At 35.4% G+C, this 12,511-nt stretch overlaps 2 protein-coding genes across 2 annotated transcripts; one reads left to right on the forward strand and one right to left on the reverse strand.

The window, feature by feature from the left end:
• Positions 1-4,156: 4,156 nt before the first annotated feature.
• Positions 4,157-6,493, forward strand: LOC106445354 (glucan endo-1,3-beta-glucosidase). Its single transcript, XM_013886885.3, has 2 exons — positions 4,157-4,820; positions 5,356-6,493. The coding sequence occupies exons 1-2, from the start codon at positions 4,359-4,361 to the stop codon at positions 6,247-6,249; spliced, it is 1,356 nt and encodes a 451-aa protein (XP_013742339.1). The 5' UTR covers positions 4,157-4,358; the 3' UTR covers positions 6,250-6,493.
• Positions 6,494-10,191: 3,698 nt separating this feature from the next.
• LOC106449219 lies at positions 10,192-11,224 on the reverse strand. The gene has a single exon (XM_013891013.3). It carries the CDS (start codon positions 11,001-11,003, stop codon positions 10,338-10,340), a length of 666 nt encoding a protein of 221 aa, XP_013746467.1. The 5' UTR covers positions 11,004-11,224; the 3' UTR covers positions 10,192-10,337.
• Positions 11,225-12,511: the final 1,287 nt, after the last annotated feature.

Consider the following 12,511-nt stretch of genomic DNA (forward strand, 5'->3'; position numbering starts at 1 on the left):
ACATTTGTATCTAAAAATTGAATTCAGATTAGCTACGGCCAAATTTGTGGTTATTATTATTATGACAAAATATTAAATCCCGACAATGAAAATTGTTTTTTTTCAGTACACAAAAAGCTATATAGATTGATTTTTTAAAACTATAACAATATAAAAATAAACTAAAACTCTTGGAACATAATGGAAACAAAGCATTCATTTAGTAGAAACAGAATATGAAACCGATATGTGAAAACTAACGACATAACAAAGTTAACACAAAAAAATTATAATTGTTATGTCTTCAATTTTCACAAAAAGCTAACAGAAAGTCAGCAACACCATCTTCCTTGCGGCAACCACTTGAATATTACAGAACGATCTAAAGAGGGTCATCGTTTATTTAACTAGATTCTCTGCTCGTTGGGGGTAGGAGGTGAAGATGGAGAAGGGTTGATAGTTGCATCAGAGGCTGTCACTCCTCTAGCTTCACACAAAGCAGTGAGCTGCTGGCTCATCAACTTGACCATTCTTGTAAGATTAATCAGCTCTTCCTCCAATTGAGCTTGACGAGTAAGAACAACAGCAGGTGGAGCAATGTGATCATAGTTCTCCATTTGTGATGTTCCAAGTCCAAACAGCCTGCCTTTGTGTGGCTTGACCACCTACAAAAGCATAAAAACAAGAATCAAAAATCACTAGACACATACAATGAAACATAACAGTACCAAAGGCAACTATCACAAAATAAAAACTTATCAAACATTTACCGATAACCATTAACAACCGCAACAATGGAACCACAAAATAATCTAACATTTACTTTGTAAAAAACCTTATCTCTCATAAGTGGTGTGATTGATGCTTCTGAGTTGGAGCCTTGGCTATCAGTCTCATCAGTGTTGGGGTGTTCTGAAACAAAAATATACTCAACTTCTTCAATAATCCTCTGTGCACGCTTGTCTACAAATGTGTCGCACTTTTCATATGAGTCTACCGCACCAGGTCAGTGATAGCTGTCTTCTCACCCAACTCCATCATCTATATACGTAAGGCAAATGGATTAAAAGACCCACAAGAAAAATATAGAAACATAAATAGACACAAGACAATAAGAGTTAAGTTTATTGTACCATTTCATATTTGACCTTGGCATAAGATTTGGAACCTGAGATGTGTTGATGTATACTATCTCCATCACGCTCTGATTTCCTGTTCTTAGAGTTTGTGGTGCTAACATGAACTACCTAAGGAGTGTTCCAATGTCACCATATCAACTTCCAATTGTAATCAGAGACAAATTTGGGCTTTTTGTTGTGTGTCTTTCCCTTGTTAATGTTGTTTGAGATCATTTTCCTGAGTTTCTTTGTCCAAAGAGTCTTCACCAAATTATGGTGGTCTGAATCCGAGTAATACTTTTGCTGGAAAAAAAGAAGAAGCAAAATATATCTAATCTAAACAAGAGGTAGTTAAGGGAAACAACGAATATGAATCTTACCACAAAATCAGACCACCACTTGTCTTGCTGCTCTTGAGGAACCTCACTGAGATTCCACCAAGCTCCATCAAAACCGTTGAAAAAAAAACTCTTTTTATATTATACTTGACCTCATTGTCAATTGATATCCTATTACAACCACAAAGAACGGTTTGGCACCTCAATGTCGGCTCTTCGCAGAAAGTTACTACTCTTTGTTTTTTATTTTATTATTCTACGTTCTTTTCTTAATTTTACTAAATCACAAAAAATTTCCTTTATTTTCTTCGTTTATTTTGCCGAGATCTGACTCTTTTACTAGTTAGTGAAACTTTTAATACAAATTTATAAATTGTTGTCAGAAGGATATCTTACCAAAGAGCACCATCTTTCTTCTCAGGGTGGAGAGTTGGCTGGTTTCTTCGTGCAAGTGCTTGTAGTAGTTCTTCAATGCTTCACAGTGGAAATCCCGGTAGAGCACATGGGTTTATGTTCTTCACGAAATTGGGTCAACCTCGTCCGGCGGTAGCTCTTGCGGGGAAACCTCCTTTTCTTGGTGGATTCATACTACAAGGATTTCAAAGACATTAGCACAGTCTCTGAGATAGAACTATCATTCAAACTGTCCAAAATAATAAAAAGAAGAGCTTTAAATGGATGAATTTCTTAGTTTATTAGACTGATAGAAGATATGAAAATGCAGAGACTGAACCACTACATTGATTTCAAAATATAAACCCTAAACTGACTGAAAACACACAGAGAATGAAAGAAGTGAACCACAAGGCCTATTAGACATGTTATTCATATTTACTAATTCATCATTTGTTTTGGTTTCTCCAAATTTTTAAAGTGATTTATTGTTTTGAAATCTGAAATCTGTTTCTGACATTGTCAAACGTGGGAGGCGTTCCGCTGAAGCTATTTCTACTAGGATATATCTTAATAAGAAGTTGACTTCAAAAACTATTAAAACTTTAACCAACAAAATATATAGCTATATATAAAACAAAATTATGAAAATTGTGGACTGCAAAAAGTAATACAAGTACACCCATTTTTCTAGTATATTAAAGCCTATAATAGGGTGCAAAATACAAATGTGCAATACATACATGAAAACGCGGATGTATCACCTCCCACCAGATTGTAGTATTGTACCTGTAGAAGGGCTAATAAGAGAGTGTTCAGAGCTTCAAAGCATACCAAATCTTCCTGATGAACTTTTCCGATCTCTACCAGAAACACCGCTAAAGAATAATGGCAAAGATGAAATTCACAAGTGTCTCTAAAAGCACAACTGAGCAATCCAATGCCACATTGTTTCACCTTTCCACTGCATGTGTTTTACTTTTAGAAAATTTGCTTCATCAGTTGTTGATGTTGTTTGATTGAGACGTTGCAAATGCTATATGCCGGTCTCATAGATCATTAGGGTGGGCATGAAGAGGATAACCAATATTTTAAAGGTATTTGTGATCTATTTCGTTTGGATCATCAATTTTATGATCAGTACTTACTTTGTAACTATTTGGATGTTCGGTGTCCACTAAAATTTATATTTCTGATTGGATTTGTAAAAAAAAATCAAATTAAAAAACAAATAAAATATCTAAAATTTATTAAAATAATACTATTTCATAACAAAGAAAAAATTGACTATTTTAAAGTTAATAACTAAATAATCAATTTAGCAAATAAAACATTAGCATACTTACATAGATATTAATAATTATATGATTAAACATATAGTTATTTATATATACATATATCATACTGGATTAGAAAATTTCGTTTTAGCGGATATTACATATCGATATTTTTCTATAGAATTACAAATATCTATTTTTTTTTAAATCAAATCGAAATAGATTTCACGTATATTTTGCCTATCCTAAATCACCATAGGATGCCATTACAAATGGTCTGATAGTGATTGAAAAATACAGAAATAGACCCTTTTAAATAAAATGAAACGTTCTTTGTAATAATAAGTGTATATGTCATTGACAAATGACAGTAGCTGTTATCTAATAGTAGCGGAGAAGGAAGACATGAACGGCATACGGATCTTCTTCTTCTTTTTCCCTATATAGAGCACAACAAACTCTTTTCCCCTGTATAGAGCACAACAAACGGCTAAATGTTCAAACAAAAAAAGAGTCACGTAAAGGCTAAACCAGCTTCCTCAACATCTTCATACTTCGAAGTTCGAATTTATTTGACTTGTGTCGGTAGTTCAAACTCATACGATTCCATTCTACAAAGTACAAACACATCTCCATATGATCTAATCAGAAACCACGTCGATCTATCTATCTATTTCCTCTCTTACTTTTTCTTATTCATTTAATATAATATTAATTAATCATACATTTGCTAATTTCATTAATAACAATATTAATCACCCTAATCAATAAATATACAATAAAAGCATATCCAATAAAAGCAACCTTCTAAAAGTAATATCTATTTTCGATAAATTAGGATAGTAAAATTAGTCTGATAATCTAATTTTGAGATAAACAACAAACCAACTTCAAACTTTGGATTATATTTAGATGGTTTTAGTGTCGCCAAAAAAAATTAGATAATTTTAGTATTAACAGCACAAATTATGACAAGGTAATAAACGATAAAAAAAAACTATACTTAGCCAAATTAACTAAAAAGACAACAATAACTTTTCCTCTTCAAGAAAATCAAGCTGGTCGTCACTAAAAATATACATATACACTAATACCACACGTACACGGTCATAACTATTTATCTATTAATTTCTCTTATATATAGCCTCTCAATAATCACAAACTATCTCGTCATTAGAAAAAATAATAACTCAAACGATTCACGGGTTTCACTTGAATCGTTTGATTTTCCTATTTTCGTAAAATAGTAAAAAATGGCCAAAGCGCCACCGTCAATATCTCTCCTCCTCCTCCTCTCCGCCGCCGTATTTCTCGCTCTCCCGGCCGTGATCTCTGCCATAGGCGTCAACTACGGCACTCTCGGAAACCTCCCACCACCTAATGAGGTGGCAAATTTCCTCAAAACTCAGACTTCTATCGACAGCGTCAAGATCTTCAATGTGGATCCCAATATCCTCCGTGCCTTCGCCGGTACCGGAATCTCCGTCGTCGTTACCGTCCCTAACGGTGATATTCCGGCGTTAGCTAACGGAAGACAAGCTCGTCGATGGGTCTCGGCCAATATTTTGCCGTTTCATCCTCAGACGAAGATCAAGTATATCTCTGTCGGAAATGAGATTCTGCTCACCGGAGATAACAACATGATCTCGAATTTATTACCGGCGATGAGGAATCTTAACAAAGCTTTGGTTCGCGCTGGTGTCAGAGACGTTAAGGTCAGTTTTGTCTCTCTTTTCTCTTAATATCCAGATTTATTCTATTTTTGGTAAGTAAATAAATTAAATTACAGTTCCGTGTCATTATAGCATACTAATTTCAGATCTTATTAGGTCTGGTTTGCTGAATTTATGATGATCTTCATAATAAAACTTATAGGATATCTGTTTAAATTTTGATTTTGCAAGTGTCGGAGTGTATTTTGTTTACGTAACTTTATTATTTGAAAAGTCAGAGAATGATAATTATTCAAGTTCCGACCATATATAGACTAATCCACGCGTTGTCTTAGCGTCCAAGGTTGTCTTTACATTAGGACATGTTTTTTTTTTGAACATTTACATTAGGACATGTTGAGATGATGACATCAGGTTTACTTTTTTTTTGAGCAAACATACGACTATTCATTCATAACTTAGAAAGGTTCATCAAGTTTACTTTTATTACATCATATGTGTACGTAACTTGTTACTGACTTGATAAGTAATAATTTTATTCTAATGTACTTTTTTGCTTAATTGCAACTGGATTCAGGTGACAACCGCACACTCACTTAACATCATAGCCTATGACCTGAACGGTGCACCAAGCAGTGGTCGCTTCAGACCTGGCTGGGACAAAGGCGTATTGGCTCCAATCCTAGCTTACCATCGCCGAACCAAGTCTCCTTTCATGATCAACCCTTACCCTTACTTCGGTTTCGACCCCAAAAACGTCAACTTCGCCATCTTCCGTTCACCGTACAAGGCGGTCCGTGACCCGTTCACCCACAAAATCTACACAAACATGTACGATGCTCTCATGGACTCGACTTACTCAGCCATGAAAGCTCTTGGCTACGGTGATGTTAACATCGTCGTCGGTGAGACTGGCTGGCCGTCTGCCTGCGATGCGCCTTGGTGCTCTCTTGAAAACGCGGCTTGGTTCAACAAAAACATTATCAAACGTTCACAACGACAAGGAACGCCTCTCATGCCTAATAGACGGTTTGAGACTTACATTTTCGGTTTGTTTAACGAAGAAGGCAAGCCCGGTCCAACCGCGGAGAGGAACTGGGGGCTTTTCCATTCAGATTTCTCTCCGGTTTACGACGTTGGTCTCCTCAGAAACGGACAAGGTGGTGGCGGCCGTCTTCCAGCACCAGCATTGCCTGCTCCCACCGGTGGTAAATGGTGTGTGGCCAAGTGGGGAGCTAGTGATGCGCAGTTGCAAGGGAATATTGATTGGGTGTGTAGTCAGGGAGGCATTGATTGTAAACCAATCCAAGCCGGTGGTTCGTGCTTTAACCCGAACAGCGTGAGGACGCATGCGTCTTTTGTGATGAACGCTTATTTCCAGAGAAACGGTCGCACTGATGGGTCGTGTAATTTCAGCGGAACTGGTGTGGTCGTAGGAAACAACCCAAGCAATGGTGCTTGTAGATACTAAGTGAAAGTCTCTTAAGAGATTTGTCTAACTTAACATTTTACCAAAAAAAAAAGGAGAGATTTGTCTATGTATAGCACTGTTTGGAAATACCTAACGTAATGGTTGCGAGTAACTTTTCATGGGTTGGAGAGATCATCAGCTTTGTGTTTAATTTCGTATATTCTTCTAATTTTGAGGTTTATTTATTTATTCCTTTTTTGTGTCAATTACTTTGATTTGAATAAATAAAGGGAACTTATCATGATGTTTGCTTTTGACATACGCTTAAACGCGTTGATTTCGGTGTCTTGTGGCCTTTATGTTTGATTCAGATGGTCCCTCAAACTATAAAGTGATATAAGCGTTAGAACATACTCCTAAATGCCGATTCCTCGACCAATCATACTTTGGTAGGTAGCGGTGACATCTATATATGAGAATCCACTCTCAAAATTGAGATTTATGTTTCCAGCTCCATACCAAATCACGCTGTCCCCATAAATCGAATTTTAATATTCTAATTTTCCACTTCAATAGTATATTATAGTGTACGAATTTGTAAATATTTCTTATTGATCAAGACATCAAGTTGATTAGTATTTCATCACTAATACCACAGAGTATCATCGATTATCACTACTGTGAATGAGGTTGGGGAACCTCAAGGCATCAAAGATATTATTCCAAAATGAAGTTAATTTTGTTTCCCCGGTAGTGATTAATTACTACGACATACAACATCTAAAAGTTGTCTTATTTTCTTAGTCCGGGTCTAGCAACATCCAAATTAAACATTCACTTTGATCCACAAAATTTTAAAAGTTATTATACATAAGCCGTATGCTTTCAAGTTGTCGACTTTTTAATTAAAATTAATTATAAAGTATTTATGATATACAAAAACTCATATACCGCTATGTTCCTTACGTCCAGCTCACATTCTTCGGCCGGCCGTTGTTTCATCTGTGGTTCTCTAGAGATTTTACGTAGAGCTTTACGTAGCAGAGTTGAAAAGGATACATTCTAATTATTTTGTAACTAATAAACCAACCGTTGGTTTGTCCACTTAATTAACCAATGCTCAACAGAAACATGTCAAAGTTGTTATTCCTCGATGACTTATTTTCAGTCAAACATAAGCAAAATGCAATTATAAAGTTGGCTAATATCACATTGGCAATGATATTCTACAATGTGACATTGCATTGTTAACATAGCATGATATTGACTGCTAATATAGAAACAATAACATTTTGTCGGTCAAATATATAAACAATATACGCATTAATGAGTTTTGATCTCATTCAAGACATGCTTGACTTGTCATGATGTAGAGATAAGCACATAGTGACACTTGTTTTGGATAACTAGACCACATAATATCGACACCTCCAAAGTAGTACCAAAAATGCAAAAACTACGAAAGCCACTATCATCAAAATGATAACAGAGAGAAAACAAGGTTATATTTCAGAAGTATTTTTTTTGTTTTTTATTAAGAATTAGTATTTAAAAAGCAAAATTTTCAAAATTACTAATTAATAAAAAATAAATTACACTACATCTTGAATCTTAAATTTTAATCTCATCCGTAAATACTGAACCCTAAACTCAAATATATAAATACGCTTGTTTTTACATTTTAAGAAATACTTCATCCATATTTAAATGATTGATGTCGTATGTTTGTCTTTGTACTCGAAAGATTGATGATTTAGAGTTAAAACATATTTTTTATTTTATTTTTGACAACAATAATAACTAAACTAAAATAAAGATAAAGATCCTATCGACTCGAAAATCCAAGACGGTGGAGTGGAATCAGCATAGAACACAGCTGAAAGAAAACTCCAATCACCTCGTACAAGCTTGTCCGCTATTAGATTAGTTGCTCTTGGTATATGTTGAATTTTGAAGGAAGGAAAGGAACTCTTACTGCATCGAAACTCTTCCAAGTGTGTAGCAAAAGCTGGCCATTCGTCAGGTGAGGACACCATCTTCGCCGGTTGAGAACAATCCGTTGCAAAAACTACGTCTGGAAAATCAAGGGTCTTCATGCATTCTATAGCCCATATCAAAGCTTCACATTCTGCATGTAGAGCTGATAAGCTTCTTCAGAGATTCATCGCCCCCATCATCTTCTCTTCTGATCCTACGCCTCGGTAAAACCATACATGCCTGGAGAATTTATCATACTCCTTCAACGCACCATCTATAAAACAAATCCTCGAAGGACCCGATGTACCCTGAAACTACCTTTCTGGAATTGTTATTTGAGCCTCCGCCCATACCTCACTCTTCACTTCCGCAATTCGAAGAATTTTCTGAGGGTTTCCATTTCTGTTATTAAAAACTTTATTATTTCTATTTTTCCAAATGTACCATAATATCCATGGAAAGTTGTTAAAATCATATTCTTTTGCAATCTCCAGAAAATATAATCCATATTAGTAAACACCGAAGCGGTGGGAAAAATACCAGGGGCTGAAGGGATTTTTGATAAAGCCCATGTTTGCAGAACTGGTGGGCATTCAAATAAAGCATGATTGACTCTTCCTCGGCACCACAAATACTGCATCGTGTATCACACTTAATACCTCGTGCCCTTAATTTTTTTGCCACCGAAATAGTACCAGAGAGAATTTGCCAAATAAAATGTCTAAGCTTTGGGGCACATTTAAGTTTCCAGCAGAAAACTAGTAATGGTTTAATATGCAAACCATAAGGAACCAAATCTTGTACTGGAAATAATGATTCCACCCTATATCCAAACTTAACCGTATATTTTTCTGACTCTGTGAAAGCCCATCCATAAAAATCTTGCCTATCATTCCGGCTTATAGCCAGACCTCTAATAATTTTGACATCCTCCAGGTGTATGTATACATTGAGGAAGTCCACATTCCAAGATTTCGTCAATGGATTGATGAAATTATCCACCTTCAAAGAAGAATTTTAAAATTGGGATAGTGTTTTTTAATTTTCGAATCTCGGGCGAGGAGCAGGAATCCATGGATCACTCCATATGGAAATGGTTTGTCCCGTTCTCACTCTTTTGATTAGCCATTTATTAACCAGAGATCTATCTGAGCAGATACTTATCCAACCATAAGACGGTGAATGAGATCTGTGAGGATCCAATGGATCAGTATTCCAAAAATATCGGCCTTTAAATATCGACCTTTAAATACTTTTGAGAACAAATAATCGCGAAAACTAAGTCATCTCTCCTCCTTGGATTTACATACCTTATCCAAGGAGAACCAATGAATACCTCTTTTATGTAAATTTCTTTATAACTATCTTTGGTAACCTATAACATGACATAAAATGATTTGGCATTGACGACACCACTGATTTTATCATCGCCTCTTTTCCACTTTTAGTGAGAAACCGAACTATCCAACTATTTACCCTATTATTGATCCGTTTATTCAAAAAACCAAAAATTTGTGCGTTTGGATCCTTCCAAACTTTCTGGTATTCTTAAATAATTTCTCATACCTCTAATGCCAAGTTCACTTTGAATTTCCACCGTCTGATCCTCTAGTACTTTATGACCAAATTCGAATTTCTACTAAGTTAAAACATAAATTTAAATGTAAAATATGTATTCTGAAATTTTATTAGTAAAACTAAAACGTAATAAACAATCTGATCATTTTAACTTTTCGTTTTAAAAACTAAAATAGAAGAAATACTAATACTCTCTCCGTTTTTTTATATATGACGTTTTAGAGGAAATTTTTTGTTCCAAATTATTTAACGTTTTCATATGTAAAATTTATTACTAATTAATGGTAGATGACCAATGATATTATAGTTTACATTTTATTATTGGTTAAATTGTGGTTAGGTAAACAATTAATGATGTTTTTGTTTAGAAATTAAATGTTTATTAATCTATGTGCACAATCATAAAGCGGCATATATAAAAAAACGGATGGAGTACTATTTTAGTGCTTTTTTTTTGTGTGTGTTGATATTTGATTTATTGCTATTTAAGAGGTACTTTTTCAGAAAACAATGATAAAATCGTACCACAAAAAATAAAAATAAACGAAACTATTTTTATATGAAAAAAAAGGAGTTAAAAAAATATGGCCACTCTAGTGAGCCATGGCAAAAGGAGGGCAAGAGGCGTAATTAATAGCTTTCTGGTGGGGCATTACTAGCATCGCCGTATGATCCATGAAGTCTTTCAAAGCCACCACCGCCTGTAAAATTACCTTTAAGTCCTCCGCCGCCGCAAACCCTTCCTTTCCGGCGTTTCTCACCGCGTATACGTAAAACGTTAGGCATCCTTTCCTGAACTTAAACCTCGCCATCTCCCAGTTCTTTAACTTTCTGATCATCTTCTTGTTCACGTCACCGAGCGGAATCTCCGACGGCCATAGTCCTCCCTCCGCCGCCGTAACCGCCGTCTTCATCGCCTCCGTTTCGAAGACGAAGACAACCACTTTGGACTTCCTCGTTCCTAGCCCGAGGGTTAGTGTGTGCCATGCTTGGTGAGCTAAGATCGTGAAGTTCGTCGGAAGATACGCCGCCGTGGAAAGAAGCGGCGGAGATGGTGATGTTGAAGATGGGAGGGAGAGGAGTTTTAGGAGCTCGAGTGTTCTTGCTCGCCGGATTGTGAATGATTTGACGATTATCTGGCCGCCGAATTTGAGGCCTTTGACGGCGGAGGAAGGTTTGAAGGAGATGTCCGGCGAGGATTTGGTATCTTTCTTCTTCTTGTTCTTCTTGATTTTCTTGTCTTTCTCTTCCATGGCCATTGTTGCAGCTCTGTATCTTTCTTTCTCCTCTTTGGTTTTAGTTTGTGATGAGATGAAGTTGGCAACTTTGGTTGGTGCTTTTGATTAAGCCTGTCTCTCTTTTTTTTTTTATAAGTTTTCTTAATTATATTGTTTCTTGATTTTGTAATATTATTATTTCAACATCATGAGACAGGTTCCCAGTCTCTTTAATTGGAAAGTTTGTTTAGACATCAATTGCATTAAATGCGATTTGTGCAGTGTTTTTTTTCTTCGCTCACATTTGTACTGTTGAGCTTAGCTCGGTCAAGTAAAACTGAAAAATAATTAACAAGCTAAGCATCCGTAGTCAACGAGAAAACTAGTCAAATCCATAAATAGCCAATAGTGCATTCGAATGTTTCTATTGTGAAATGGAAGCATTTGTTGTTCAAAAACGCCAATAGTGCATTCATTCGTGGGTTCGAACTTGGAAAGGGAAAAAAATTAATTTCAGACTAATTTACTCAATCACTCTAATACTTTTACCTTTTTTTAGCACTAGCTACTGTGTTTTCTTATGAACAAGAACAACACATGAATGGTGTTTCATTATGGTATCCTAGATTATGTTATGAAAAATTCATCACTAAAACGAATAGTTGTAAGTGAAAACATTTGAGGAGATACACATTGCGATCTCTAGTTGATTAAGATTAGCTATCACGACAGTCTTAGACTAAATTCTACATACTGATTGCCTAATGATAACTGTCTGAAAAACATACTATACAACAGATGTTCTAACCCAACATTTTTATATCAAACTTTATAGTAAGATCACATACTTAAAATCAATCCACCATATATAAATGCATAATGGTTGTATAACTAACTATAAGCATAATACGTGGAAAACACCAAATTAGTTTAAGTTGTGTTTTAAATGGGTATGTTTCTTTTCAAGGAAGGTTTTGTTTGGTAGATTGCTTAAGTAATTGCACTTAGGTGAAGTCTCGATCCCATTCTAGTAAGGTATGAAAACGCATTAAGTACATGCAAGACTAGTCGCAATCCTCCTTTTATATGTTTTCATCAAAAAATGGCTTGTGCTGCCATCAAGGAAAACGTAACTTTGACGTTAAATATGTTCCAATCGTAATCAAAGTATAGTGAAATGTTTGCAGCATTTTGTTTTCTACGTGAATAAATCAACATTCAGACGACGTCTTTGCCGTAAGTTGAAGCTTCTTTAGTAATTATGTATGGAGAGAGAGATAAGAGAGTGATTTAGAAAAATTTGTATGACATTAATATTTGTTTCAGTAAAACAACGAAAAAGGAAATAAAGATCTGGTGGTGAAGCTGGTAATGATGGTACCAAATGTCTCACACATGAGTACATGACATGTGTATGAGTGCATCCATTAAAAGCATGTTCTTGCAGCAGCAATTAGAGTGGCTCCACATATTTACTTTTTTTTTCTTTCTAAAGTGATACATTATCAAAAGGAGACCTCGTCACCTCGATCTATTATTTCACATTTTGG

Source organism: Brassica napus, chromosome A4 (assembly GCF_020379485.1).
Source record: "Brassica napus cultivar Da-Ae chromosome A4, Da-Ae, whole genome shotgun sequence".
In the NCBI taxonomy this organism is placed as follows: Eukaryota; Viridiplantae; Streptophyta; class Magnoliopsida; order Brassicales; family Brassicaceae; genus Brassica; species Brassica napus.

Bases quoted from the DNA above. Each gene is read 5' to 3' on its own strand.
- LOC106449219 (XM_013891013.3), bottom strand. From the start codon at position 11,003: ATGGCCATGGAAGAGAAAGACAAGAAAATCAAGAAGAACAAGAAGAAG.
- LOC106445354 (XM_013886885.3), top strand. From the start codon at position 4,359: ATGGCCAAAGCGCCACCGTCAATATCTCTCCTCCTCCTCCTCTCCGCC. The intron at 4,821-5,355 runs GTCAGTTTTGTC...AACTGGATTCAG, and splicing joins CTGGTGTCAGAGACGTTAAG to GTGACAACCGCACACTCACT.